The sequence below is a fragment of the Nipponia nippon genome, unplaced genomic scaffold (assembly GCF_047370975.1).
Source record: "Nipponia nippon isolate SJK-2023a ecotype South Korea unplaced genomic scaffold, ASM4737097v1 scaffold_10, whole genome shotgun sequence".
Classification (NCBI taxonomy): Eukaryota; Metazoa; Chordata; class Aves; order Pelecaniformes; family Threskiornithidae; genus Nipponia; species Nipponia nippon.
In genome coordinates this window covers 15,076,493-15,103,549 of record NW_028262291.1, presented here as the reverse complement: position 1 = coordinate 15,103,549, position 27,057 = coordinate 15,076,493, and the positions used below count along the sequence as shown (strand labels likewise).

Sequence of the window (27,057 nt, the reverse complement as noted above, 5' to 3'; positions counted from 1 at the left end):
CACTTCTGTATCATCATTTCTTCCTGGCTAATTGCTAAAGAAAAAGAAAACTTAATAACTCACCTTTCATCTGAAGTAAAAGTTCTAAGAATAAGGATGGTTAGATGAGAACTTCTAGGTGTAGACATACACACACATGCCTGCTAAAAGGAAGCAGAAGAATTCTCTTAACGATGCATAGACTGGAAAGATATCATCACCTGCTCTGTTTTGGAGGGTCTTTGATTATAAGAGAGTATTCCCTCCCACTGACCCAAATCATAAAGAAAGGGAAATTCATAGAAGATGAGATAGAACTCATCAAATCAGTGTGTAGAGATTGCTATCACTGAGTAGAGTCTTTTTAGATGATGAAATAGGAATGGTATTGCCTCCAACCCCCTGCTTGTCTAAGATGTGTGTGTATTTGGTCTGTGATGTTTTTAGAATCTGTATGATTGAGAAACTAGAAAAGTGCCCTAAGTCATAGGAAGTATTGGAATTATCTGTCTATTCTTAAGATTCAGCATGAAGGCTGCATATGGCTATGGGGCACAACAGAAGGCTTGCATATCCGTCCTGAAAAAAAGAGACTGGAGGGAGGAGCATCTTAAGGAATACAGGAATAAAAACACATCATGCTTAAATGTCAGTATTAAGGGATTATTCAAGACTTAAAGGAATCATTCACAAAATCTAGGGAAGTCAACACAATAGAGGACATATTTTGGTGTTGTGCATGAATTACAGCAAATAGCTAAGCATGAAAACAAATTAAGAAGTATTTCAGGTGCAGGAATAGTGAGTGTGTTGTCATGTCCACTGGCATTTTTGGAAGTGAAGTGAGAAATAAAAAAGGTAAAATCCTTTCCAGAAAGTTGCATTATTTGTCCTACACACTAGAAAGAGAACAAGTCACCAGATTTAACTAGTCTACAGCATTATTAAATAACATATCTGTGAACTATCCATAATAATTCATCCAGTACAGGCCATCTCTCCTGCTGCAGTTTTCAACATCTAGGGGAGGGCTAAGATGAGGCCTCATAACCATTTTAATCTGGTCCCAGCACTGTTGCTGAAATATCATCACACCCACTGCAGTTCAGAAAGCATGGCAAGCTTACGCCAAATTCACATTTACTTGTGTAAAATACATTAGCTTACAATGAATCTGTAATAGTAAATTCCCAGTTACCTGGTTTTGAGGTGCAAATGTGTATTTTTTTAGATGTAATTTTTATGAGCTTATTTGAATATGTTTTGCATAATTTTGTGTACACTTCCTTTAAGGAAATTATTTAATTTTCCTTGAAGGTGCATGAAAGTTCTAAACATATGGAAAAAGATCAGTGTGAGAGATCTGCTAAGCAGCCTGTAAAGCACAATTATTTCTAATGCTTTAAAATACCTGTAAACTGGGCTTGTTTTCTGCTTCACAAAGAAAACATTTCACTGTTTTCTGCATTTAAATATACATTTTAAATATGTTGACTTATCAGGTAACGCAGCAGGCTGAACAGGTACAAACCATTTTTAATGGTATGTTAATTGAATGGGATGCTAGAGATGCACCTGAGTGACTTTTTTCCCAGATGTGCCCCAGCTGACTGATAAAGCTTCTCCTGATCAGTAGAGCCAGTATATATTTATTATGTCCCTGTCTTTCGTCCATTTTCGCTAGTGAAAATAATAGAATGGCTGCAAGCTACCACATGACTGTCTGTGTCTCTTATAAAAGTAGGAAAACATTACAGCTTCAAACCCCAAGCAGCACTTTCAAAAATTCAGCTCTTAAATGTAGAGCTGCCTTGGCATCTTCTCGCAAGGTGGGGATTCAGACATGGGAACTGAGAGAGGTAGCCTAAATGGGACTCTTCCTTTTTCCTGACTTGCACCCATTTATTATGGGGATGGTGTCTCATTATTCTGTCGTGGGAGCCTGTAGAAATTTAATTGTAGTGCTTTTGCCTCCCAGTATGATTAGCAGTGGTACGTGAGCGTTCAGTTTTCTTGTTCTGTGTCTGTACAGTTCTACACAGGGAAATACTGCAATTGTTATATTTGACAATTTCTCCATCTGGGTGGTCAGATAGTGAATGAATCTACCAACCTATCACAGATCTTAAGAAACATTTCTAGAGAAGATTTATTGCCACTTATTTTTTCCATGTCCTGATTTATTTTTCTTTTACTTACGCCTCTGTTTTTCTGTCTGCTGCCACGTTGACAAACCTAGAAGGTCTACACTAGAAGCAGCAATTGTACAACGATCTACTGTCCTGAATTGATTTCATCCCCTGTAGAATTAGGAGAATAATTATGTTTTTAGACCCCTTCAACTAAGATTGTCTACATTATTGGCAATCGAACCAGTGACATGGACATGTGCTTACTAGAAAACTCATTCACCAACTCATTTCACACAGTTCAACAAGCAGTTACTCATAATTGCTTGTAATCCTGCTGACATGAGCCTGAATGAAACTCCTGACTTCTTTCACAAAGCCCATCTATGCGTTAACATTTTTTAAAATAAATATATGAAATACTGAAATGCAAAATTTGATAAGCTTTGATAGCTATCATCTCTTCAGCAAACTTACTGTAATTAATTGCTTTTAAATCATATAATTTTATTTCCCTTATCACAGGGGTTCTCTTTAAGCAGCTCCTTTTTTTTATAGTAGCTTTGGTCCAGAACACATTTCTACACATAAAGCGTGTGAAACTGTCTGAATTCGTGAGTTAACTGTTCTTCATATAGAGCTCTCACATTTATTGTTAAAGATACTTTTTATTAGCATTAAGGAATAAAAAACTGATTTTTGGAAAGCTTCTAAAAGAATATCAGAAAAAATTTTAAATTCTTTCTATGAATAATTTGATTTACAGTATCACCAGAGAAGGTAATATTATGATAGTGTAAAGTGAATGAAAAACTGCGCTCCAATGCAACCGTCTGGTTATATTTTCGTATTTCCCTGATAGGTCTGGTTATATTTTTATTTTAAATAAATGCTGCTTATTTGCTTTCCTTGGATACAGGAGGAGAAGTTTAAAATACTAGAGTCTTTGTTTGCAGGTATCTTTGGAGCCATGCTTCGTGGTCCTTGCTTGCTTTCCTAGGTGAGCTTGTTACTGTTAACTTTAGTGCTATCCACAATCTTGATGAGGTAGAATTTATGCTATCAAAATGCCAAAAGCAAATTCTAATGGAAGGAAACACAGGAAAATGACATAAAGATTTATCTTCAATATTTCACATTTTTTGTCAAATAACATTATCCACTGGAAACTCAATCTTTAAGCAAATGCAGTTGTCCTTTGCTGTGACTGGCTTTCTACCAAAGGTATTTAGGCTTAAATGATCTTATATTTTATTTATCTGTTTACTTCTATATCAAATACATAATAGTTTTAAGCAGAGTGTGTCACAGTTATTCTCTAAAACCATTTAAAAAGTTAAAGATTTTTTGCCAATTTCCAAGCTGTGTAGTGCAACATGTAATCTGGGAGAATCACAAAGATAAGTCAATTGTGTTCCTTCCTGTGCATGGTAAATAACAGGAGAATTGTGATCAAAATGTAGCATATCAGTAATCTGACAGCATTAAATGAAGGAATGAAAATCTTTGCGCTTAAGAGAAAGATTTTATTGACATTTCTGCTATTCTCCTGCAGAGGAAATGGCTATGACATTTGATGAAGTTTTTACATATTGTTGCATTCTGTTTTTTCTTGATATTTACAATATTTTATTAAAATAGCAGACTTCTATTAATGTTGACATCTTATCTTTAATAGGAATACTTTATGATTGTATTCAGACACACCTAATTCAGATACTGTAGTAATGCAGTAACAGTGTATCCATTTCACAAGCAGCACAAAGAAAATGGTGACTTGTTCAGGTTGACAGAGGAAGGTCTAAATGGAAGGTCTGAGGGGTACTTCCTAGTTTCTGGGTACAGATGCTCATCTCATGCGGAGGTGGGACACAGAAGTATTATTTAGTCCCTCCTGCCTTCTGTGCTCCTGTTTGCTGGCACACAGATGTGAGCCACGTCCTCAGGCTGGCCCGAGAAAAGATTAAGCTAGGAGGCTTCACTGTGAAAGTGCTCCTGCTCTGCAATTGCAGATGAAGACTCCTGGTTAAACTACCTCTCATTAGGTCCTCCTCTTGAGAAAAAATACAGCAAAAAAAGGATGCACTCCCAGTTTGGGCTTTGATCTTCCTTGCATAAACAACTCAAAGAATTTGCACGGTAGCATGCGACTATTCCATTATTGTTGCTAGCAAAAATACAGGAGAATAGATACACAAAGTGGAAGAGATGAGAACAGTTAGCATTCCTTTATTCCTTGTCAGAACTTAATCTCGATCAACTAAAATCCTTGCTGTTTTTGTCATGCCTCAAGATAAAATGTCAATGTTTAGATATTCCTATCTTTTAGACAAAAGATGCTTATTGTTTTAGAACTCATGAGTTACTATCCATATGAAATTATAAATATGTAACAGATGCCTAGGTTCTCCTCATTTTTAAGTATTTTGTATAAAGAATGGTTGTTATAACCACAACAAGCAATCTGTGTTCAATACTCCTGTGTTTTTTCTTCTTTTATCCTTTTCTTACACCATAAAGAATTAAACAAGGGTAAAATTAGTGAGATGAGAAGCTAAGGTGTTATGGCTTCTTCCTCCATTAGGAGAAAAAATGCTAAGCATATATTGTACAGAAAGGGTTGGTTTTTTTTTAATTATCATATTGTCCTTCCTGCTAATTGTCTAGATTTTTAGTCTGGAGAGCTCCATTTGAGACAGCAGAAGATCAAACTCCTGTTTTGGGGTTCCAAGCATTTTGTGTTAATTTTTGTGTCTGCTTAGAGTTTTTTTAGTGATATGTACACTGAACTATGCAACTGCAGTATTTCACTCCCACCCTCATTCAATTCCCTACTTTGTGCAGCAGTCTCAGTGTATTCAGCAGGTTGTACGCCAGCAGATGAAACAGATGTTTAGGCCATACTGGAATGAAGCGGCATGCTGCATCAGGACCTGGATATTCCTCTTGACATCTGGATGCTGCTGGGCTGGGAAGCTTGCCTTAGGCCAGGAGGCTGTAGGAGCCTTGTGGCAGTGAACATAGGGTCCTTGCTGCTCTTTAAGCGATTAGTGCACTGAAGCAGCAATAATGCTGAATTATCGCTTGGTTGCGTTCTTCTAAGGAATCTTGGGACAAAGGGATAGTCAAGGAGGAGTATTTACAGTAAAGTCATGTTCAGAAAGACAAGACTAATTACCATGTATCAAAAAGCTTTCTTTCAACTAATTTAATAGTAAAATTGTTATGAATACTTTAGGAAACTTTTTACAAAGCAGTAAACAAATAGCTTACAGAAAAACCTCCCTTTCTCATTTAAAATCATTTAGATGAAAAAAGACAATTTCAGCTACTTTCCAATTTCATAGTCTGGTCAAATTGTATGGAACAGACAACAAAATGTGACTGAAGACATGAAATTGAAGGTATACTAATATTCATGCCTACTAGAGACAAAAATGTGAACTTCTAATAGCTGCAGGGAAGAATATTAGGTATGGAAGCTGTCTGACTTATGCATTGATTCTTTATAGTTTCACTTTATCAAGTTGAAAATTGTGCTGTATGTGCTGCTATAGCCTAAATTGTCTGCTGCAGCACTTTCCTTTATAATGTGTGTTATTTAAACACAATAGACATGGTATATTGCATGGAAATAGGTGTTTAATGTTTTGTGATTACTAGCTGTCGGACAAAATAGCATTTAGCATGGATTCCTCTCCCCCCGCCCAATAAATTTTCATTGTTAAGACTGATGTGTTTAAACGAGGGCCCTCCCAAACAGATTACAGCTTTTTGGACAGCATGAGGTAATATTTTGAAGATGACCAGTTTGTTGCTCTCATTTAACCTCCAGTATTCTAAAGGGGTTATATTTCATTAACACTGGCTAAAGGCCTGACCTGAGAGGCAACCAAAAGTGATTGAACTGCATTTTCAGATCCAGGCTGTAATCTGTTGGGAGAGGAATAATAATAATAAAAAAAAATTAGAAAGCACCATTTACTGAAATTCTTTCTAACTAAGCTGTATTTCAATGGGCCATTTAATGCTCAGATGGACAAAGGTATTACTTCAGTCATTGAATTGTATCAAACCCTTTCTCAGAGGCCCAGTTTAAAAACTCTACAGGAAAAGTGGCTTAGCATCATATTCTCAGCAGACCAACACTCAGTCTGTTTGGAAAGGGGGAAAAAAAAAAGAGTGAAATGAGGTGAGACACAACCGCCAAGTCGGTGAGGATTTTTGCCTCTCCCTCCAGTCAGTCACTTCACAAGGGAATTGCTCTTCAGAAAGCAAGAGCTTCATATTCACTACAGAAGGCTTTCAATTTTTTTTTAAATTTTTTTTTCAGTAGCTGTTACTCTGTTCCCCCTGGTCAGCTTTCAGCCTGCCCTTTGTTCTTTTCTGACATGGCAGAAATATGGTTTTCTCTCTGGGGGACTTAGGACCAGTACCTACACTTTACAGGGTTAGATTTTTGACTCAATCACATTGGAAGAAATAAGAAGTCTCATTTAAATATCACAGACTGACACTTATGAGCTGAGTAGTTATTTTATTTCAATAGAGCTGTTGAGTATATTCTATGGTGATATAAGATACCTAATGTACTCTCTGAACTTTAATTGTATAAAAATTATAGGATACATTTTTTAAATTCATATTTTTTGCAGAGAGTAAAGCTTTTTTTGTAATTTTGACACTGTCTCATTAAAAATTCCCAGCAGCCTCATAGGGTGCTGGGGTGACATTATATCTTGGAAACTTGTCGAGGTGCTGTAAAACTAATAAACCAATGGCTTAACTTCCTAAGAGGAAACAAATACAATATTACTGAGGCAACTGCCAGGTGCCGAATTATATACATTGTCTTAGCTACTTGCAGTGACTGATAATTTATTTGCGCTCTAAGCATTCTTTCTTGGCTTTGCCCACAGCTTTACAATAAACAGGTTGTGAACAGGCTGTTGCTGAGAGATTGTATTTAATTGTCATAATTCAATGAAATCAAAGCCACTTGATTTCTAAGGGGTAAGATCTCAGGAACAATGCCTAAATGAGAGTTGCCTGCATTTAGGCAGCAAAGCAGTATGAGCTGTTTTGATGGCCATTTCTACTTTATTACATCAAAGCAGGATGAGGTCAAAATAATGAGAATACAGTTCGCAAACGAAACAGAAATGATCTTAAGAGCACCTTAATGCACATGTGCCTGAAGGCAAGTTAGTTCTTTATTGCATGGGTGCATATACTTTAGCTCTGTAGTGTTTCTCCAAATTTGCATGACTGTAACTGAGACTTTGGGATTGGATGTCTATGCTGTCAGGCCATGATGATAAACAGGTGGGGACAGGGAAAAGTGAATGAGTGAGTCTCTAAATGTGGATCTTGCTGCAGGTAGCTTCTCATTCCACTCCCCCCCGGCCCCGAACATCAGCATGAGCCTTGAGGACAGAATGTATTCTCTGTAAATCCTGTATTTAAAAATAAGCAATGTTAATAACATTTAAAGACAAATTAGTCAAATGGTAATTTCATCTTCAGTTTACATTTCCTATTACATTAAAAATTTAAGCAGATATTTCATAGCTGGCAATACTTATTCAGGCTCTCCCAATACCCGCCCATACTATGATGAATAAAACCAAACAAAATAATAGTGCAGGAACCACAACATGCAAGAATAAGTCAAGGACAAAAAGGCCTACCATTTCTTCAGAACGCATGCCAATGTGATCATTTAGTCCATTCATATTTTGAGGAGGGCCTATTATATGTGCTGTGGGACTCTTCTCTATCAAGTAATGAAAATTTGCTTCTCCAAAAGATGAGGCAAGAAATGAAAATTGATGAAGAATAGATATGGTTTGGCTAATTATTTTCCCCAGCAGAAGTCTGGGTCTTTGTCACTGACTTATTTAACAGATCCTCTTTAACATCTGTCCAGCACACTATGGACTTTATTAGCAGACAAGAGACCCACCAGATTTAGAGCCTGCTGGGTGCGTCTTCATCTTCACAGCTGTGGATTAACTCAGACTTTCCAGAAGAGGACAACCATATGGGATAATTGGTGTCATTGGGTAGCTAAAAAAAATATGAAGAAACAAATGTCGTCCAAACACAATTCACTGTTTTTACAGCCACAATTACTAGTCTGTTTAAGAAATAAGAAAGGCAGCATTACACTAAAAAAAGAAAATCTATTCATATCTGTGTGGGAACCTAATCAGGCTCTTGTTTCCAATGACGATGGCTCCACAGTCGCACCAGGTCTGCGACAAGAATGCTCCTTTTGTGTGCCGATAATGTGGAAGCGATAAAATTTCCTATAAGAGACATATGTGTTTACATCATGAGATGTGTTATTTGACAAAACGCTTTGTTCTCTGCATATTTTCCACGCAGAGTTTCATGCTGGGTTGTTTTGCTGGAAAGCTTTGATTAGCTAGAATTAGTTGCTGAAGTAAAATAGACACTTTTGTTTTATGAGTCCTCTTGCTGAGCTGTAAATTATAGTAAAACATATAAGGAGTGACAGAAAGAAGTGCTGATTTGAACCTCTGACCCATGATCGGCATAAAAACATAAGATAACTCTTTCAAAGGACTACTGAGAGCCATAAATATTCCACGGTCCACTTAAAGTTAGGCCCTTTTAACAAAATAAAGCTGTTATTTTGCATAAGGGGATCTTAACTCTGCAGTACTACAATACAAGCTGCAGTATCTAAAATGGGTAGAGATTCTTTTATTTTTGATATGGGTTGGCCATTATCCGCAGCAGGACAGTAAAAGTGATGAGAGTGATTTTTCTTTTTCTGAACCAGTACAATGAATTTGTGGTCAGTAAAAGGAGTTGGAATCGGCAGACACAGTGCCGAAATTAGGTATGTTACTTTGCAGCTTGAGAGAGAAGCAAAATAGGCATGTGTATCTCCTAAAAGAGACAGATATTGAGTGGAATATTGGAGATATTTGAGGGCCACATAAAAATTTCCCTTGACAATATATATAGTATAGCAACTGACAGACACTGAAGTTACTGGTGTTAATAGTTGAAAAAACCTGAAGTGAATGAATATGAATAACTGGTAAAATCATTCTTTTAGCTGAGAATTTTTTTTTCAGTGGATGCACACCTGAACATATAGGGAAAACTCCATCTGTGACTACAAAATGTATTATTTGTATTTTCACAAATACAGTTAGTTTGTTTGCACATATTGTGCTGTAATAAATCTGAGAGCACATTAGCCAGCAAGTGCATACATAATCACTGCAACAATCTTTGTTATTATGACATTAGTTATGATAATTCATTAGCTGCCTGTTCGTGTTACACCTTAACGCCTTTTGCAAAGATATTTTGTGGATTATCGTAAGAAGTAGAGGCTATTCACACTCTGTAACAATGAACAGACTCTGCAGTAGGGTGATGTATGGGTGTTTAGAATCAGAAAGTTATGTCCACTATGGATAGGTTAGGCCTGTAAAAACAGGGGAAAGAAAGGAATGATGCTGTTGAAAGAAAACCATGTACATATATTATGACACTTGGATTCTGTAGAGAAACAGAAGTCTTTGCAGTGTGTTGTTACTTATTATTTATTATATTTCTAAATTAAACACTTTTCCCCTAATTGTTACTCCACCTTCATGTAGCTGTACTTGATTGATACCATTTCAGATATCCCCATGTAAAGCCAAATAGTTCTCACTTACTTAGCATAAACCTGTGTGTTAAGTTGATGTTGCATACTTGTTGGTTCTTAAATAGTAAGCTGCTATTATCTATATGGTGGCACACATGAAAATGAGAGGAGGGTCTGGCCCACAGTACTAGCAGATCTGTAAAACCCACCTTATTTTGATTTGTTAACATTTTTCTTAGAACAAACTGAGAAAATGCTACCGAGACATCCAAATTGCATCAAAACAAATTTATAAAATACGCTGTTTTAACAGGTAGCACCTGCGCAAATATATTGTAAAACAAAAGAAAACATACACTCTTAGTATAAAATATTCTATCTATTTATTTGAAGGGATCTTGCTTTTGTCAGCAAAAACTTTGATTTTTCCCAGTTTTAAATTTTTAAATTCAAATAAGGGTTGCTTTCATGTGTACGTACATTTCCTTTAACAATTTTATATGCACCTTTCCTTCTCTTTCTCCTTCTCCTCCTTTTCCTTTTGTGTGGAGAGCACTGCTAGGACACAGATGCTGAGCTGTGGAAGGTGTTTTTCTGGTGATGGCATCTGGCTTCTTGGCAGACTCCACAGGCAGTAGCTGCCTTCAAGTTGCCCCTGGGTTTGTCACATGGTTAAGCTGCTGATGAGTTACTTAGGCTGTCTTGTGTTTCTGGATGTCGTTTTCTGTTAAACTACCTCCCACTCTAAGGATCTGCATAAAAATAATCTTAAAACAAAGAGAAAAACAACCATGTGCTTTTTTAAAAAATATACATACATAAGCCAATAACTCCATTTCTTACCTTGGTGCTACAGTAGAGATTCCAACTGCAGTGTCAGTCATTGAACATATTTGGTGTAAAAGACATGCCAATACAAAAAAATGACATTTATATACAAAAATAGGGAGGAATAAGTACAATTAATGTTACCTTAGAAACAGTTCTTGCACTTATATTAAGATGTGTGTGAAATTTTTAGGTAGGTTACTTATGCATCTGTACTGCTTTTTGAAAAGGTTACCTTGCCTGAATTGCTGAAGGCTATAGCAGTGACATCAGGTCAGCACTTAACCTTTATTTCCATAGTTATCTATGGCACCCAAAACATGGGTTTGAGCATTAATCCATTCTTCCTCCATACAGAAGAAAAACTTTTTCAAACAGAGACTCTGTTTCCTTTAATCTGTTTGACATCAAACTTATTTTAAGCACTTCTACACCAATAATAAAAAATAACCAGTCCCACTGAAGGTGGGATTTTTGTTTTGGGTAGCTTCTTTTCAGAAATGCGCCCTGGAAGTAGTAAAGATGTTGCTGGTTTTGGTGAGCTTGTAAAAACCCTTTGTGATCAGACAGTTCTAAGTATTATTATTGCATGTTATATACTCAGAAGTAAAATTCTGGAATTATAGCTTTGCAACACTACGTACTAAATATACTATGGAAAAAAATAACTGCATTACCTCTTGTAGTGCAGGATTTCAACAGCACTTGCAGTCACTCCTTAGAGTTTTTCATCTTTAGAAACCAAATTACTCATTGTCTAAATAGCTGAACTTTCATCTCTATAAATAAGATATTTCAGCTTTGCACAATTCGTTTAAAATGCTGACAAATAAGGATTCTCACTTGATTCTCAGTAGTTTTATTGTTTAGTTTCATTTACTGTAGCAAATGTATCTGTTGAAGATGTAATGCAGGACTTGCATTTTTAGTAATGGAAGACTTTAGAATTAATCAGGGTCCATAAAATTTAGCATTTGTTTCTGAGAAAAAAAAAAAAAATCTAACACCTTTGAAGAAATAACTTACAGAAAATGGAGAATGTATTTTCATTTTGCTCATAAATCTTTCAGTAAAACAAAATAAAAGGGTAAATGTTTCTAGAACAGATCCCTTCTTTCTTATTGAATCAAGGCACCTTCTACTGAATTTCTTTGTGGGGCATCTTCCAAATACATCCATTGCAATTCATCGTGCTAGGCCAGCCCTCATCACCTGCACTTTGATTATCTGCTACGCTGACTATTGCAAGCACTCTCCTTCTTATGCCCATATTTCACATATGGCCTTGCTATAGTTTCTTCAGAATTCTGCTGCAAAGAATAACATCTGAATTATATCCCCACTGCTGTGACCAAATTCTCCCTCACTAACACAGTCAGTTGAAACGTCTCTAGCCCTTGCCCTTTTGTTCTTGTATACAGAAGTGCAGTTGCTCTCCCTTTCCTCCCTGGGGTCATATATCTAAAGAAACTGCCTCTCTCCTATACAGCAGTTGATCACTTTCTCTTTATTGAAATACCTTCTGTAAACAAACTTCTTCCATAAGGCCTGTCACTGACAAACCACTGGTAAGAAGGTTGTGATTATCATAATTCTGTGTTAGGTGGTGAAACAGCCTGTCACAAAATTAACAAGTTGTTGTCAATGCACATCTCCCTTAACTGTGTTGATTTAAGGCCCATTCTATTTTCCTCACCATGTGTTACTTCTTTAACATTCGATTCTCAAAATTCTTCACCTTTATTCATTTGTTTAGACACAGATGCTGCAGCCTAAGAGGTAAGTATCAGTATTCCTGTTGTAAAAAAAAGGAAACATCTGGTGCATAGAAAGCTTTGCTCTGTGCTCATTTCCTGTGCTCAGTGTCATTCGACAGAGCATGTGCCTAGGAATGTCACAGGCCTACGTGCTGGCGAAAAGTCATACGGGAAAGGGACCTGAGCTAATGAAAGAGGTAGTTGAAAAAACTAGTTGAAAAACTATTGAAAAAATGTTGAAACCTGTGAGAGGGATGTGTAAGCCTAAGGTCTTTGTTTTCTAGCAAGGCATGAATGAACACTGGCAGCAAAGGCAGTTATCCTTCTGTATCGTGAAAATATCTCGCAAAGGCATTGTGAAACTTAGATGGCGTTATGAAAGGTTTTAACATTTGGATCAGTCAAGATGCTCTATTATTAGTTTATAGATTTTTTTCCAACAAATTTTAGATCATGGATGATACTTTTTATAAAGAGTGAAATGGAAATAATTCATCAAATGCCATACGCAATTTCTGAAGCAGAAAATACCACCACCAACAGATTATTATTTTTGTTAGTTATTCAATTCTTCTTGGCTGGTAGCTCTAAGCTATAGCAAAGGTATGAATTCTGCTCTTTCCAGGTAAAAAAAATCAGTATGTACTTGCACTGTGCTCTACACATGCCGAGTACAGCGCTTTCCCACTCGTCTGTAATGTTTTTTAGGTGGATGAACATCATTCAGACTCATAGGGACCTCCAACTTTCATAAATTCACCTCAGATTTTTAGCTGATTACAGCTGGAATAGTTTCAGTAACAAGCGCTTAAGTCCATAAGCCTGTAAGCTTGTAGGTGCCTAAATGTGAGACTTCACTTGCCACTGCCTTAAGGGAGACTTGTGGCATTTCAAAATCCCACTCTTCAGTGTCAGAACATGACATTAGAAGAAACCTGGTTCTGAAAACTGTTAAACTACATCCTTGTTCACGTACCTTAAGTGAGCTGGTTTTCAAAATTGTTAACTATGCAGGAGCACTCAGTAACTCAAAATCAGCACTACTTATATTTAGATGCTGGGAACTGGATTGTAAGAATCTGACTTAGTGACCTTTTAAAAAAATAAAACCCAGGCTATACATTTTTAAGGCTTCTTAAAACAATCATGAATACTTGATGGTTTTTAATATCTAATTTGTAATCAAGAGCCTTCTGAGTCAGTGGCTGGCGTAAGGGTTATGAAATGCTCTTCTCTTTATGTGCTAGACATACACTGAAAAGAAGATATGTTTCAGTGTTTGAGGTAGGTTAATATTTTTTAGTCACTCCTCAATAGTCAGTAGGTTAGAATTTCAACTGAAAAAATTCCACTGAAACTTTTGCTTTTGAGCATTAAAATCTAACAATGAACATTCATTGAATGTTTGGGGTTTTTCCCCTCCTTAACCTTGCAAATAAAAGCTTCACAAACTGACCATCTCAATGTGAGGTCCTAAATTGCCATTTTGAGCCACAGCAGTGGTATTTGCAAAAATATCAAATTTATCCCTGCAACAGTGGTGTGCACATATTTTTCCAGACTGGCGAGCTCCCCATACAAACTGGTATTTAAAAGAAGTTATGCAGCCTCCCAGTCCACACAGCAGTGTTGCTAGCACTAGTGCAAATTCTTGCAAGATTTGCACTCATTTGTGGAACAGCTTTGTTTTAAAGTCTAAGCAAAGCAGAAAGCTAATTACTGTTACTTATTTTTACATTTGTTTTTATGGTGTAAAACAAATTTACAGAATGTCAGGCTAAAGCCAGTACTATGACCTTGGAGTAACCCACTGATGAATTATACATACACACACATATATATAAACATCAAAATTTCTTCTGTTCTCCCTTCAGAAACACTTTTGCCTCATGCTGCTTGCAGTCCAGCCAATACAGCCCTCAACACACTGGGAGAGGAGCAGTGTATAACGCTAATTTTATTTTGCTTTTAATGTTTGCCTTTCCAAAATCAAACAGTTTCCTAGATAGCCACTACAACAGCCCACTTTGCTTCTTGCTATCTCTGTGACCCTTAAAGTGCTGCGGGCGTTTCTGTTGCCAGTCCTGTGGGGATTCACATACCAGGTCACCGACGAGCCCTCCTCTGACCAGCGTTACGGGTCTCTCTCTTCGTGTTGATCTTGAGCTATCTGGTCAAGTACAGCTACACCGTGGGCTGCAGCTTTTAGAGATGATAAACACACCTTTACTTGTCATGGAAAACTGGGCTACAAGCTCCATTTGCCGAGCCTGCCTGGTGTCTGTGCCCAGGTGCTCGCAGCGGGGGGGGCGCTGCAGGGCGGCCGCTGTGAGGAGAGGCGGCCAGGGCCTGGCCCGCGCTGGACCCAGCTGGTTCCAGCTGGTTCCAGAATGGCCCCACCACAGGGCACCACCGAGCCCGACAGCCAGGCTGGTGACGCCGCTGGGAAAACGTTCTCCAGAAAGGGTAAAACCCCTCATGGGCAGGGAGGAGCGAGGGACAACGTGTGAGGAACAGCCCTGCCGGCAGCCAGGCCGAGGGGGAGGAGTCAGCAATGAAGGCGTGAAGCTGAGCCTAGGAAAATGGCTGGGATGGGGGATTTTAGTTTTTGCCTGTTTCTCATCCAACTCTATTGTAATTGGCAATAAATTAAATTAATTTTCCCCAAGGCAAATCTCTTCTGCCCATGATAGTAACTGGTAAGTGATGTCCCTGCCTTTACCTCAACCCATAAGCTTTTCCATTGTATTTTCTCCCTCATCCTGTTGAGGAGGGGGAGGCAGAGAGCGGCTGGGTGGGGGGCTGGCAGCCTGGGTCAACCCACAACACCACGCTGCTGACTATCAACTTTTATCCTCTAAGAAAGAATGAATTTTGTAGAAAGAATAACTCATACCCCACCTTTTTTGCCCTGATGAGAAGGGAGAAGTCTTTTGAACTTTAGTTGGTAAACCTGGATTTGTTTTTACATAGAATTCCTTTCCTGCTCTTGAAAGTGCAATACACGCTACATTAAGTAGTAAAGTTTTAGTCTACTTTTAGTAGAATCTAAGTCATCTCCCCCAGATAGTTGAAGTAGATGTTAAATAGGTTCCTAATTAGGGGGAAAAAAAAAAAAAAAAAAGTATTTTAATAAACAGAAGTACAGAACACTGAGAAAGCCATTATAATCTTTGGGGTCTGTCTTTCAATTGTATTCAAGTTTATTGTATCATCATCATAGTACAGTGCCTGATTATTTCTGAGCTGAGAATGTGCACGCTTTCAGAAGTTTGTGAAATGTGCTTTTTACTCTCCCATAAGCAGAGCATCCTATTAAGCAAGCATAGATTGATCTGAAGAATATGCTAAAAGGGATAAGATCCCATTAGTAGGGGGAAAAAACGCCCACATACCATCGTATACAATGCTTCATTTTCATTCTCCAGGCCATCACCAAAAGCTGGGAATTTTTTCTATTTTCAATTTTTCTAGTTTTCTAGCGCAGGAAAAAATAGTACCTTAGCCAAAATGTTTGAACACCATTGATTTCAAAATATTAATCTGTGGTCCCTTTGTAGCCTCTGTGTGGTATTGAAAAGGGATGGCAGGAAACAAAAAAACAAACAAGAGTTTTCATTTGTCACCCAGAGTTCTGACACTGCCCCTCCTTCACGCGTTTGTCTAGCCACTGAGTCACTGAGCTTACAGTATTGTGTAACTTTCATTTCTGTGGAGGCTTGTTATATTAGAAAAATTGTTCCAAAGAAAGCAACAATTATGACATAAGCACATCTGGCTCTTGCAAATTATTCTTTATTAAGCTTTCATTTAATTACATGTGCTGAAAGGTCTGCTTTTGATTACTGTAATTTTTTTTATTTGTCCATCTGAATGATAGTAATGTTGGAAATTACATACAAACCACCTGGCTTTTTTCTCACTAATAAGGCAAAGTTTATATAGATTTATGTGTAGAAGAGGGATTAGGATCTTCCCTGTTTATGGTAGAAGAATTATTGCTGATGCTAATTCAAGGTGAGGGTTTAAGTTTGGTCACTGGAAGGAAATTAAACCTATTTGTTTTTGTTCAGTAAACACTTTGGATTGGTAGGAATAGTTTATTTTAATGTACAAGTCTTTTATTATGTTTCAGTTAAACTTTTTGAAAGTTCCATGAGGGCATTTTTGTATTTTCATCACTATTTACAGGAATTTTTAAGGCCTACATTCCTTACTAGCATTTATAGAAGTTATAACAGTCACTGTACACTGAGATGGAGACATACCCTGTTGCCTGTTTTACCTTTCCTTGCTATCTAGAGAAGATGCAGCATTGCCTTTTGGTAGCAAACAATTCCTATGTCAGCTCCCAGTAGAGGTTCTGGAGTTGGTGGGTAATTTCTGGGTAAGAACAGAAAGACCTGAAGCATTGTTGTTTCTGACAGGGGTTTGTCCCTCCTTTTCATAACCTGCCTTATAATTTTGCCAAGTTTGTTTTTAATATTCAGACACATTATAACCTTTTGCTCATTACCATGACCATCATTAGCAAGAAGGGAAAAAAAAAAAGCAGCTAAGAGTCAAATTAAGAAAAAAGATACTAGTGTGGGGGAGTTTTCCAGTCTTTTTTTTCCTCTTTGAAAATAACAAGAAGGGAAAAGCCACAAACAAGAAAGTGCTGAAAAAAAGCTGTAATTCCTTTAAGAGAAGAAACAGCAGAGCAATAAAAATTATGTACATTTACAGCTTCTTTTTTTAGGAATTTTGCAGGAATACATTGTATATCTTCTTGTCTTCCAGCAACTGTATGCAGCTCAGCTGGCAAGCATGCAAGTTTCTCCCGGAGCCAAAATGCCATCTACTCCACAGCCACCAAATACGACAGGGGCACTCTCACCCACTGGGATGAAAAACGAGAAGAGAGGGACCAGCCCGGTAACTCAAGTTAAGGTATTTTTCAGTAAAGAAAAAAGTTGGTGTCTGAAAAGGGCAGTGAAATTAAATGGTCTATTTAGTTGTTTTACAGTTGGAAGTTGAACCACATGACAGTTCTTCAATATTCAAATAAAATGTTCAAGTTTTAGTGCTGTATTATCAGTATAGAGAAGGGGAGAGAAAGCATTCACTTCTTGCTTCTAAAAATATCAGGCGTCCCTCTTCCTACCACAGGCAGCACAACAGATTCATCAGTAAAATGTGATATTTTCAAGATTTCAGTTTGTAATCTAGTAATGTGCATAAATGGCATCCATTTCATGAATTGTTTCACATTGAACTTTTGAGTATCTTAAAATACGGTGATAGCTTATATTGTTAGGGCACAAGAGACTGTAGATCTTCTAATTATTTTACAAATCTCTAGCTGTACTTATTCTACAATTTTGGAAAAAGCCTCACATAAAAATAAGATGTAAGTCAGGACTCCGGGGAAAACATTGTGTCACTGCAGATTGATTTGACTTTTGCTGATTTCACACAGCTGCTGACAACCGGGCTGCTCCTTGTTGGTTTTGCGCCATTGCTGAATGCTTGTGCCTGCTTATTCTCACTTGCTTGGAACCAGGCAGCTACAACATGGCATTTGCCAGCAGCTTGAAATGAACATCGTGCACCCCTTGAAATCTGTGGTGCAGCTAGTACCTTTGGGTGGAACCGTCTGGCTTTTACTGCTGTGTTCTTCTGTGGTTATTCTGCATTTCATGAGACCAAATATGCTGAGAAACAATTTACTTCAAACTGTAAAAAAACACCAACATTCAGGTGTTTTACCAATTTGAATGATAGTGCTATAAATGCAGAACTATTAAAATAGATCTAAAGAAGGCATATAGTGACTTTGTGGAGAGAGAGAATGTGTTTTTTTGCTAGCTGCTAACACCTTACCAGCATACAGTCCTTTGCCTCAAATCAGCCTTGGAAGATTTTGCTCACTTGAGGTGAGGGTTTCTTTTTTTTTTTTTTTATTTTTTGACATGAAAGTAAAATATCATTCGTTTTTTCATTATCATCAATCATCTTGGTAAAGTGTGGGTGAGTAGATATTTCTGCTTGCGCTGATAAATTTCCATGACACTTTTTTGCTAGGCTAAGAGTACTAATAAATAAAAACTATTCCATTATGGCCAGATCTAACATTTATTTAGCGAAGCGTTCACTTTACTTAACTGTAGATGTGTATTAGTCTAATATTTTACCTCTTGTAGTCCAATGCCAGGCTTGAGAGCAGTCAGTGAAATTTACCACATATGCAGTGCTTGCTATGGTCAATACAGAAGCCACCAAAAGCAAAGCCCAACTGTTTCAGCAAAGTTGCCATAGTATAGTGATACCTAATACCAGTGATTTATGGTATTGAGAATATACTACTGACTACTTTAATGTGAAAAAGTAATTTCATAAGTGAGTGAGCCAAATGGATCTACACCAAACCAAACCTTTAATATATGAGTAAAATTTTCCCTGGTTAAATTCAAGCACATATCTCCTTGAACCAAGGCCAATACCATTCCAGCTTTGTGGCCAGCTGAGTCCTATTACAGACTTGACCACATGCAAATTCTTGGGGGTTTCCCTACGTAATTTAACTTGAATGGACTGAAATATATGTTAATAAAAAAGAAGCCTTTTTATTCTTATTTTTATTAAGCACACTACTGCATTGAAAATATTAAAGATTATCTACAAGTGCTTTATGTCAACAAATACCAATGGCTAATGAAGAAATTAATTATTAGTATAAAAGCACTCTAATAAACTAGTACCTATATGCTGTCTTTGCGAATTGCTACCTTTATAAGACATGACAGTTTTGATGGTCATGCATTGCTTAACAAATCCTCTATATTTTCTGTTTTTAAACAGTTGTTTGTATATACTACATGCATTATTTATAGAACTAATGGAATTCTTTTACAGGAGTCAGATCTTTCAAAAAGTAATGATAGGTTTTTTTTAAGTCAGTGACCAGAATGTTTTCCAGCTTTTCGGTTGTCTCGCAGAAATAAGAATGCTGTCTATGAAGTACAAACACACAGGTTCTGGCAGTGTTTAGAGTTTTTTTCACATGATCGTATCAGGACTAGGCAGAAAATTATTTAGAAATTGAACATGGTAGCGTAGATTCATATGTGTACATGCTCACAGTACCTAGTCTGACAAACTTCATAGTCTGAAAGGGGCTCTGAACTCTCACAGAAATTTATTGAAGCCACTCTGTACCTGTGCAAGGAAACAGCTTGCATGTAAACATGGCCACAAAGCACAAGAATGGACTATGTCCCTTATACCTTTGTGTTTCTGCTTTCACTTGGACTCTGAACAGGTGTGGACATTTGTGTGCACTGCAAGGTCAGAAAGTATAAAAATATCATGCAGTTTTATGGAAACAGTTTAAAACTGGAGATATGATGGCATTATAAATACCTGTTTGTTGCATTTTCCTGTTTAATGCATTGTGTATGCTCAGATGTACTCTGCTAAATCACCGCTTGACAATAAGGAGAACAGAAAAGATGAGATAATGTAGTGTATTATTGTATTCTGACACATATTTCTAATCTTTGAAGAGATCAGTGCAGTGTTTTAAAATATGGACAATATTCTCTTATATCCAGCATAATTCTGCTTTGGGCCTATTTTAAGTGAGAGATCTGTCTTACTGGGCTCTTTAATTACAGAAAATCACTTTCACAATTTTCCAAATGCTCTGTCTTGCTTAACATACTAAGCAAAAGGAACAAGCTCAAAGAATGGGAAGAAGGTTACATTGTGAATATCAACCCTGATCAAAGAAATTAATTGCTTGAATGAGTCTTCATCCAAGAGTTAAGCTATTTTGTAGATGGACTTATTCTCCTATAGCACTGAAATAAGATATATGCCAGAGAGAATTTCTTGCATAATTGCATATGAAAAGTTTCAAAAGATATAAAAGTGCTGATACTAGATTTACATATCCTTAAAAAATATTCCTTGCCTTTATGCCAATAAACATACAGATATACTAAAGGTTGAATGCAGCAGAAATAACTACAGAATACAGAAATAATTAAAGAAGTATCAAACAAGAAGCAGAACAGCACTTACATGAAAAAAATTCTTGATTTTACATAAATCTGTCAAAAAATACATGACACATTTGAATAATAAAATATTGTAAAATATACAAACTTAAATAGTAGAAAATAAAATATATTTTGAAATGCATATAGTATGTATTCATTACCCTAATAAGTCAAGGAATTTGAATTCAGTGAAATTCTTATCTTCTATTATGGGGGACCAGCATAGATTATTTTGCTAAACAAAACATGCACTCAAAATAAGATGCATGGAATGTATAAGTTAGCAGCAGCATTAAATGTGGGCCAAAGAACTGTCAGGGTTTCCAAATGATTCCTTCATATAAGTACTTCTGATTCCTTAGTTTCTAATACATTTAAAAATAAGCTACATAACTTATTTTTATAGTGCCAGGAACTTTTCAAATAGAACCAATGCAAAAGCATTACTGAGCTGCTGGAAATTTTAAATAATTCTTTGTAAATGCCCTAGGTTAATTTAGATCTCTGAAAACACATTAGGAAATTAAGCTGTAATGTGAGCTAATTCAAATTTTAATTTGGCAAAAGGAACAATCCAGCCACATAGTTAATGTAAATAGAAGCATAACACAGAGAAATTAATGAGGTTTCCTTTCGCTGAATCTTAAAGGAGGCAGATAATTAGCTTCTTTTGTTATTATTGCTGGAGAATGTGGTATTGTCTTCGAGGTGTAAAGTAACTGCTGCTTGCAAAATGATGTGTTCATTTGTCTTTTCCTAATAATTATTTACATTAAATTCTTGTAGGATGAAGCAGCCCAGCCACTGAATCTTTCAGCCCGACCCAAAACAGCTGAACCTGTCAAATCCCCAACATCTCCAACACAGAACCTCTTCCCAGCTAGTAAAAGCAGTCCAGTGACAGTGACGAACAAGAGTGGCATCCCGAGCCCGCTCGGTGGATCTCTGGGAAGAGGATCCTCTTTAGGTAACTAATCTGTCCTGGGGAAAGGAGAAAACTGGCAAGTTTTCTACATGAAATCTCAGCTGGAGCACACTTACTTCTGAATTAAGTAGATATTTGGCCCTACATTTCTGTTTAAAATGGGAGAAAAATTCCAGGAAAGATTTTCAAAGAACTCTTGAATGCCAAGGTTTTACAAGAGTAACCAAAATGATGCAGCAGAGATATGCATCTACAAGAAATACAGCAAATAAATATATAACATAAGAAATATACATACATACAAATATATGCACATAAGTAAAGAGAGATGCATCTATAAAACATGTAAAAGAGGTTTGTATGAATATCTTCCCAAAATACATCAATTGGGTGTATACACGCAAAGCTAACTTTTGAATTTTGACCTCTGGATTAAACAAACGAAAAATGTCTTTGCATACACATAGAGCCTGACTAGATACTAGACATACAGGCGTAATGCCTCATGTGATTAGTGTACATGCAATGCAACAGTGTAACATACTTAAAATAAACAAGTTTTCAAGCACTTTGTTGAACCAGGGTCAAGGAGCATTCAGTATCTGCATGGCTTACAGTAAACCAGAAGCCAGGCAAGAAGGTAACTCCAAATGTGGTTTACAGCTATTTAGCCCAAATATACTGTTAGTTTTACCTAGAACAGCATTCTAAAAGAAATCTAATCCTCTGCATGCTGGGTATTAAGTTCATCTTACAAAGACCATATGCTGAATATATTTTTTTTTTTTTAACAAAGAGAGGAAGGCTTCAGTCCAGCCAGTTCATTTTATTATTTGTTCATTTTATTATTTGTTCATGGTTTTATTATTTGTTCACCCATCTGTCAAGATTTTGTTAATTCATATGGTTGCAAATAGGGAGTTTTTAACCTGTGTTCAAGATTCTTTAATTACGAAATAAAGCTTATTAAGTAACGCAACAAAATTGATCTGAAACCTATGTATGAAGACTACCTTAACCAGTCAAGAAACAGAATCAAGAGCTGCAAAATGTAGATGATCAGCCCTAAAGTTCAAATAGTAAATTTTAACAGTGACTAAATACTTACTACAGACCACTTATTCACAATCTGTAGCTCAAGTGTACTTGTAAAATATATAGAAGCACTTGTGAATAATGAACAGATACGTTAAATACATACATTAAATATATAAAAATTATGACTTGTTCCATTCTCAAAACACTTGGGAACATCATGATCTCTGAAAGATACTTTCTGCAGCTAGCTAGATATTCTACCTGTCAATTTATTTCCAGCTATCACTGCACTATCTAACATTAGAAAGTGGCATATCAGGTTGAAGTCGTAGACCATTCCAGAGAAATGGCTAGAGAAGATATGCCTAAGGTGTGAATATTTTTCATGTAAAGTCATAAAAACTTTTCCTCTCAATCCTTAAGTATAAAAGAAGCCAGGGAAACATTGTCAAAAATCAGCAAGCAACGTAGGAGCTTTTGCTCCATTTTTTACAATAAATGTAGGTGATTAGGAGTCTAAGTCTCATTAAAAGTCATGAAAATATGGTTCCCAATTTACTTAGGCTCCAGAATGGAACTTAGTTGCTGAATCAGTTCAGAGCATTGGAAATTTTACCCAGCAAGAACAATGGTTGTTCTCTAATATGTTGCTTTTATTTTGGAGGGGGTGCTTCATTCAGACAGAAAACATCACAGTTCCATCTAAAGCATCACAGTTTGCATCTCTTCTCATCCAGACCACAGTATTAAATCAACTGTTTGGTTCCCAGGATAAAGCATGGGAAACCCTTAATCTTAACCTTTTTTATTTTAAAAGAATTCAGGGTCCTTCAAAGTTGTATTCACTGTATTTTACTCAGCTGAACTTCAATGAAGCCAAAAGAATATGAAAATTATCTCTGCAGGAGAATTCCAAGTCTTAGCCTGTTTGTTTTTGGTTTTGGTTTTGGTTTTTTTATAGTGGACTGCTAGTAAGTACACAAATGTAACAAGTTCAGTGCTTTTATAAACGATATTTTCTTGTCAGGCAGATGCCCAGGTCATGCACAAACTTTGATTGCTCAAAATTTCCTAGCTAGAATGTATATGGACAAATCTATCCATGTGTGGTATAGACAATACACCCATGCAGGAACAGGCGGATCAAGTTAAAGCTTCATCACAGCAACACAAAACAACTAGTCAACAAATAATTCCTGTCTTTTGGTCTCAAATCAGAAACTGTATCCGGGGTACTCATCTTTACCTCTAGCATGCATTTTAAGATGCAACAGGAATGTTTTGTGTGAGTTTGATGCATGTTTAAAAGTTTCTCTTTCTGTCCAGAGTGATGGAAAGAAAACCATTTTTTCTCCTCTGATTTAGAGCTTTTTAGTCACGTTAAGGTGATAACAAGCTCTGTCCCCCAAAAGTAACTGTGGGTGCTCCTCTGAAATTAAAAGCTAAATGTCTGGAGTGATGGTTCTCTTGATAAAGAAATTCTAAAAATTTACTTTCATGGCCAAGTAAATAAGATTTCTTTCTCCTTCTTTGTTAATTTTTATTAATTATTATTAATACTTCAAAGGCTTCCCTGTTAAGCTTCAGAATACTGCTGTCTTAAACACATATTTAACTTTGAACTTTGAGTCCATGAGTATGGTCAGGTACCTCCATATTAGACTATGCCAAGGCTTCAGTGGTTGTATTTATGACCACAAAAGAAGTCCACAGGCTTATCAATCACTTCTATAGATTAATTCAGCCTTCAAACAGACAACAATTGCCACTCCTCCTCCTTTTGCAGATGTTAGTTGGGTGCAGCTCTAACAGTATGAGAGCTGAGTGCCTACCCCAGATTCTAATTTGGATAATTACCTAAATAAAGTGTGTTCTCTGTTTATAGATATCCTTTCCAGTCTTAATTCACCTGCCCTATTTGGGGACCAGGACACAGTAATGAAAGCCATTCAAGAGGCTCGAAAAATGAGAGAGCAGATCCAAAGGGAGCAGCAGCAGCAACAGCAGCCACATGGTGTTGATGGAAAATTGCCCTCCATGAATAACATGGGTCTAAACAACTGCAGAAATGAAAAGGTAATGTCTCCCATTGCCACACAGTCTGTCATTCAATAGCTTCTTATTTTTATATACAATTTATTTTTAGAGCTTTTAGCCATCTCTGATCTCTGATTTCACGTTGAATACACTTTGTCACTTGGCAGTGCTGGGCTACAAACTTCTCTACATTTACATGACAGCATTCAAAAAAACAGTCCTGTGCACTCACGTGATTAAGCTGTAAGCATGCATATAACAATGTGGAAAATGAATCGGTTGAAGCTACCATTGTTTGTGGTCACTAGATTTTGAATTGTGCTTTTGAGAATGATTGGATTGATAAATATGGCAAAAAGGCCAGTTGTGTACTAGCATAGTCGATTATTACAATGCTACTGAAAGTATCTGAGCATGCTTGAATCTGTGACTCAGATGCAACAAAGTAGTTAGGCTCAAAACAGTGCTTTTGGCTCTTTGATCTCTAATTTTCCATTGAAACTAAGTTATTTGTTGAATCGTGGCCATAGTTTCCAAACACTAAAAGGAAATGGGGCACTACAATAAAAGGTAAATGAGACAAAGTGGTGAGAGAACGTGACCAGCATTGGACTGAGCAGCACATCATTCAGTTTACAAAACAGCAAGCTGGGATCATATCCGAAAGGTGAGGAACATTTTCTATCACACATACTTTAAGGACCGCTCAGAGGACAAAGAAGTCTCTTGGAAAATTCTTTGTATCTGTCTGTGTTGTCCTGCTCTGTGGTCTTTCCAAGATCTACAAGATCTGCTCCAGGAGCAGGTCTCTGTGTGTATTAACGGAGCCAGTGAACACTGAATCAAGTAATTAGCTTAGCTATAAGGCAGCCCTTTTGATGAAAAATCCTTCGCTGTTAGCTTCCCTAGAGGTGGCTTATGCTGCAAAAAATATGGCACACAAGTTGTTTTTCACCACTGACACAAAATCAGTTATATACCACGATACTTATTCCAGTTAACTAGAAAGGGAAAAATATTATACAAGTAATCACTATGGCATTGTCAAATAGGAACAGTTATGATGCAATTTAGGAATGAATGAAAAGAAAATTGACACATTCATTAGCCTATAAAACAACTAGTGTTTCAGACTATTTGCTGCAAAAAAAAAAAAATATTGAAAACCAGGTAGCTTTCAATGCCTATAATTCATTAATGAAAATTCTGTAATATATCTGTATATTAGAGAGTAGGTTCTTTGTATCTTGGGGTAGGGGGTGAACATTATATTATACTCTGAAGACTACCAGGAATTTTTAGTCCAGGTTGAGTGTAAGACTCAGCAGAATATTAACTATATCTTAAACCGTGAATTTGATGATACTATGAAGTTTTCTCAGCCCACAAGGGAATACTCAGTGAGTAAGTGGATTGTAGCAAGGCACGGAAAGGCAGAGAAATGTTGTAAACAGACCCATCAAACATTGATACATACCTTTTAATCTACATTTTATATTTTTGCTTGATAGGTTCTTTACAGTACTCAAAACAAGAGAAAGGCTCAGTGTCTATTAGAAAGATTTGCTAAACTGTTACCACACAGCATTAACAATGCTTTTACAAGTCAAATTCAGAGGCTAATAAATATTTGTTTCTGCTAGTGTTAGTTTAAATGCCAGCATTGAAAAGCTCATTTAATACAGACTGATACTATAGAAAAATATAGAAACTAATAACTGATCAAGCAGCCCATATTCAGACAACAATTGTAAAGTCAGTGTTTGTCTTAACTAACTAAGAGGTAGGGTACTAAAGCCCAAGTTATAAAAATAAAATAAATGTCACATCTACGATCAGCATTAAGAGTTTATAAAATTACACTTATTTTAAAATATATTTTATGAGTTTCAGTGGCTTGACATTTAAAAAATACCTAATACACTATAAGGGCTATTAAAAGAATTCTTAACATTTGATTTGACTTCGAAAAGTAAGTATAAAAATGGCATCCCCTTACTTATCAGGTCTGCTCCCTAAGTATTTTCAGTACCATGTTTACGTCTTGTATTCAATATAACAAGTTTCTATTTCATCTTTCACCTTTTAAAGCAGAGTCAGTAAATATTTCAGTGAATAATCTGAATTTCTTTTTTGTGCTGGTTACTAGCAATACACAGATTGATGTACAGCTTCCAGACTGAGGTTATACATCAGGCAGGCAGAGGAAAAAAATTTTTTTTACTTGCAAATATAGTAAAGTCAATTGGAACTCTTTAACAAATATAAACAACATCATTCTCAAATGCCATCTTTTATGGGGAGACTTTTCATGGTAGCACTTGCAACTTTTAAAACCTAAGAATAAAACAGCAGCAAGGAAATCTGTTGTTAAATCTCTCAATGCCCTTATATAATCCTGCTGGGTTTATTTACTGTAGCATGTGCTATAGAGTGAACCATTAAGGCAGGAAAAAGTTGTAATACGTACTCTGGTTTTACCTTTGCTATGCTAGTCTGTTACCCTTGCTCTGCAGATGCAAGAAAAGGCAAGGTTTACAAAAGAATAGGATATAAATCAGTCATTTTGAATGATGAGATATCCCCACTCTCTATCCTAAAGAAAATAAAAGAATTCAGTCAGTCATGAATACTAAGGGAATGTATTTATATTTTATAGCAAGTATAAAATACATTAAAACCA

General features: G+C 36.5%; 1 protein-coding gene across 21 annotated transcripts in view; it reads left to right on the top strand.

The window, feature by feature from the left end:
- Positions 1–27,057, top strand: part of SOX6 (SRY-box transcription factor 6) — a 378,804-nt gene that overhangs the window by 292,522 nt on the left and 59,225 nt on the right. For 20 of the 21 annotated variants that reach the window (XM_087745623.1, XM_087745624.1, XM_087745627.1 and 17 more), the window contains 3 exons: positions 17,112–17,261; positions 21,161–21,341; positions 24,223–24,413. In XM_087745623.1, coding sequence (XP_087601749.1) covers positions 17,112–17,261; positions 21,161–21,341; positions 24,223–24,413 — 522 coding nt within the window. The remainder of the gene's footprint in view (positions 1–17,111; positions 17,262–21,160; positions 21,342–24,222; positions 24,414–27,057) is intronic. The other variant, XM_087745612.1, reaches the window with a different exon arrangement.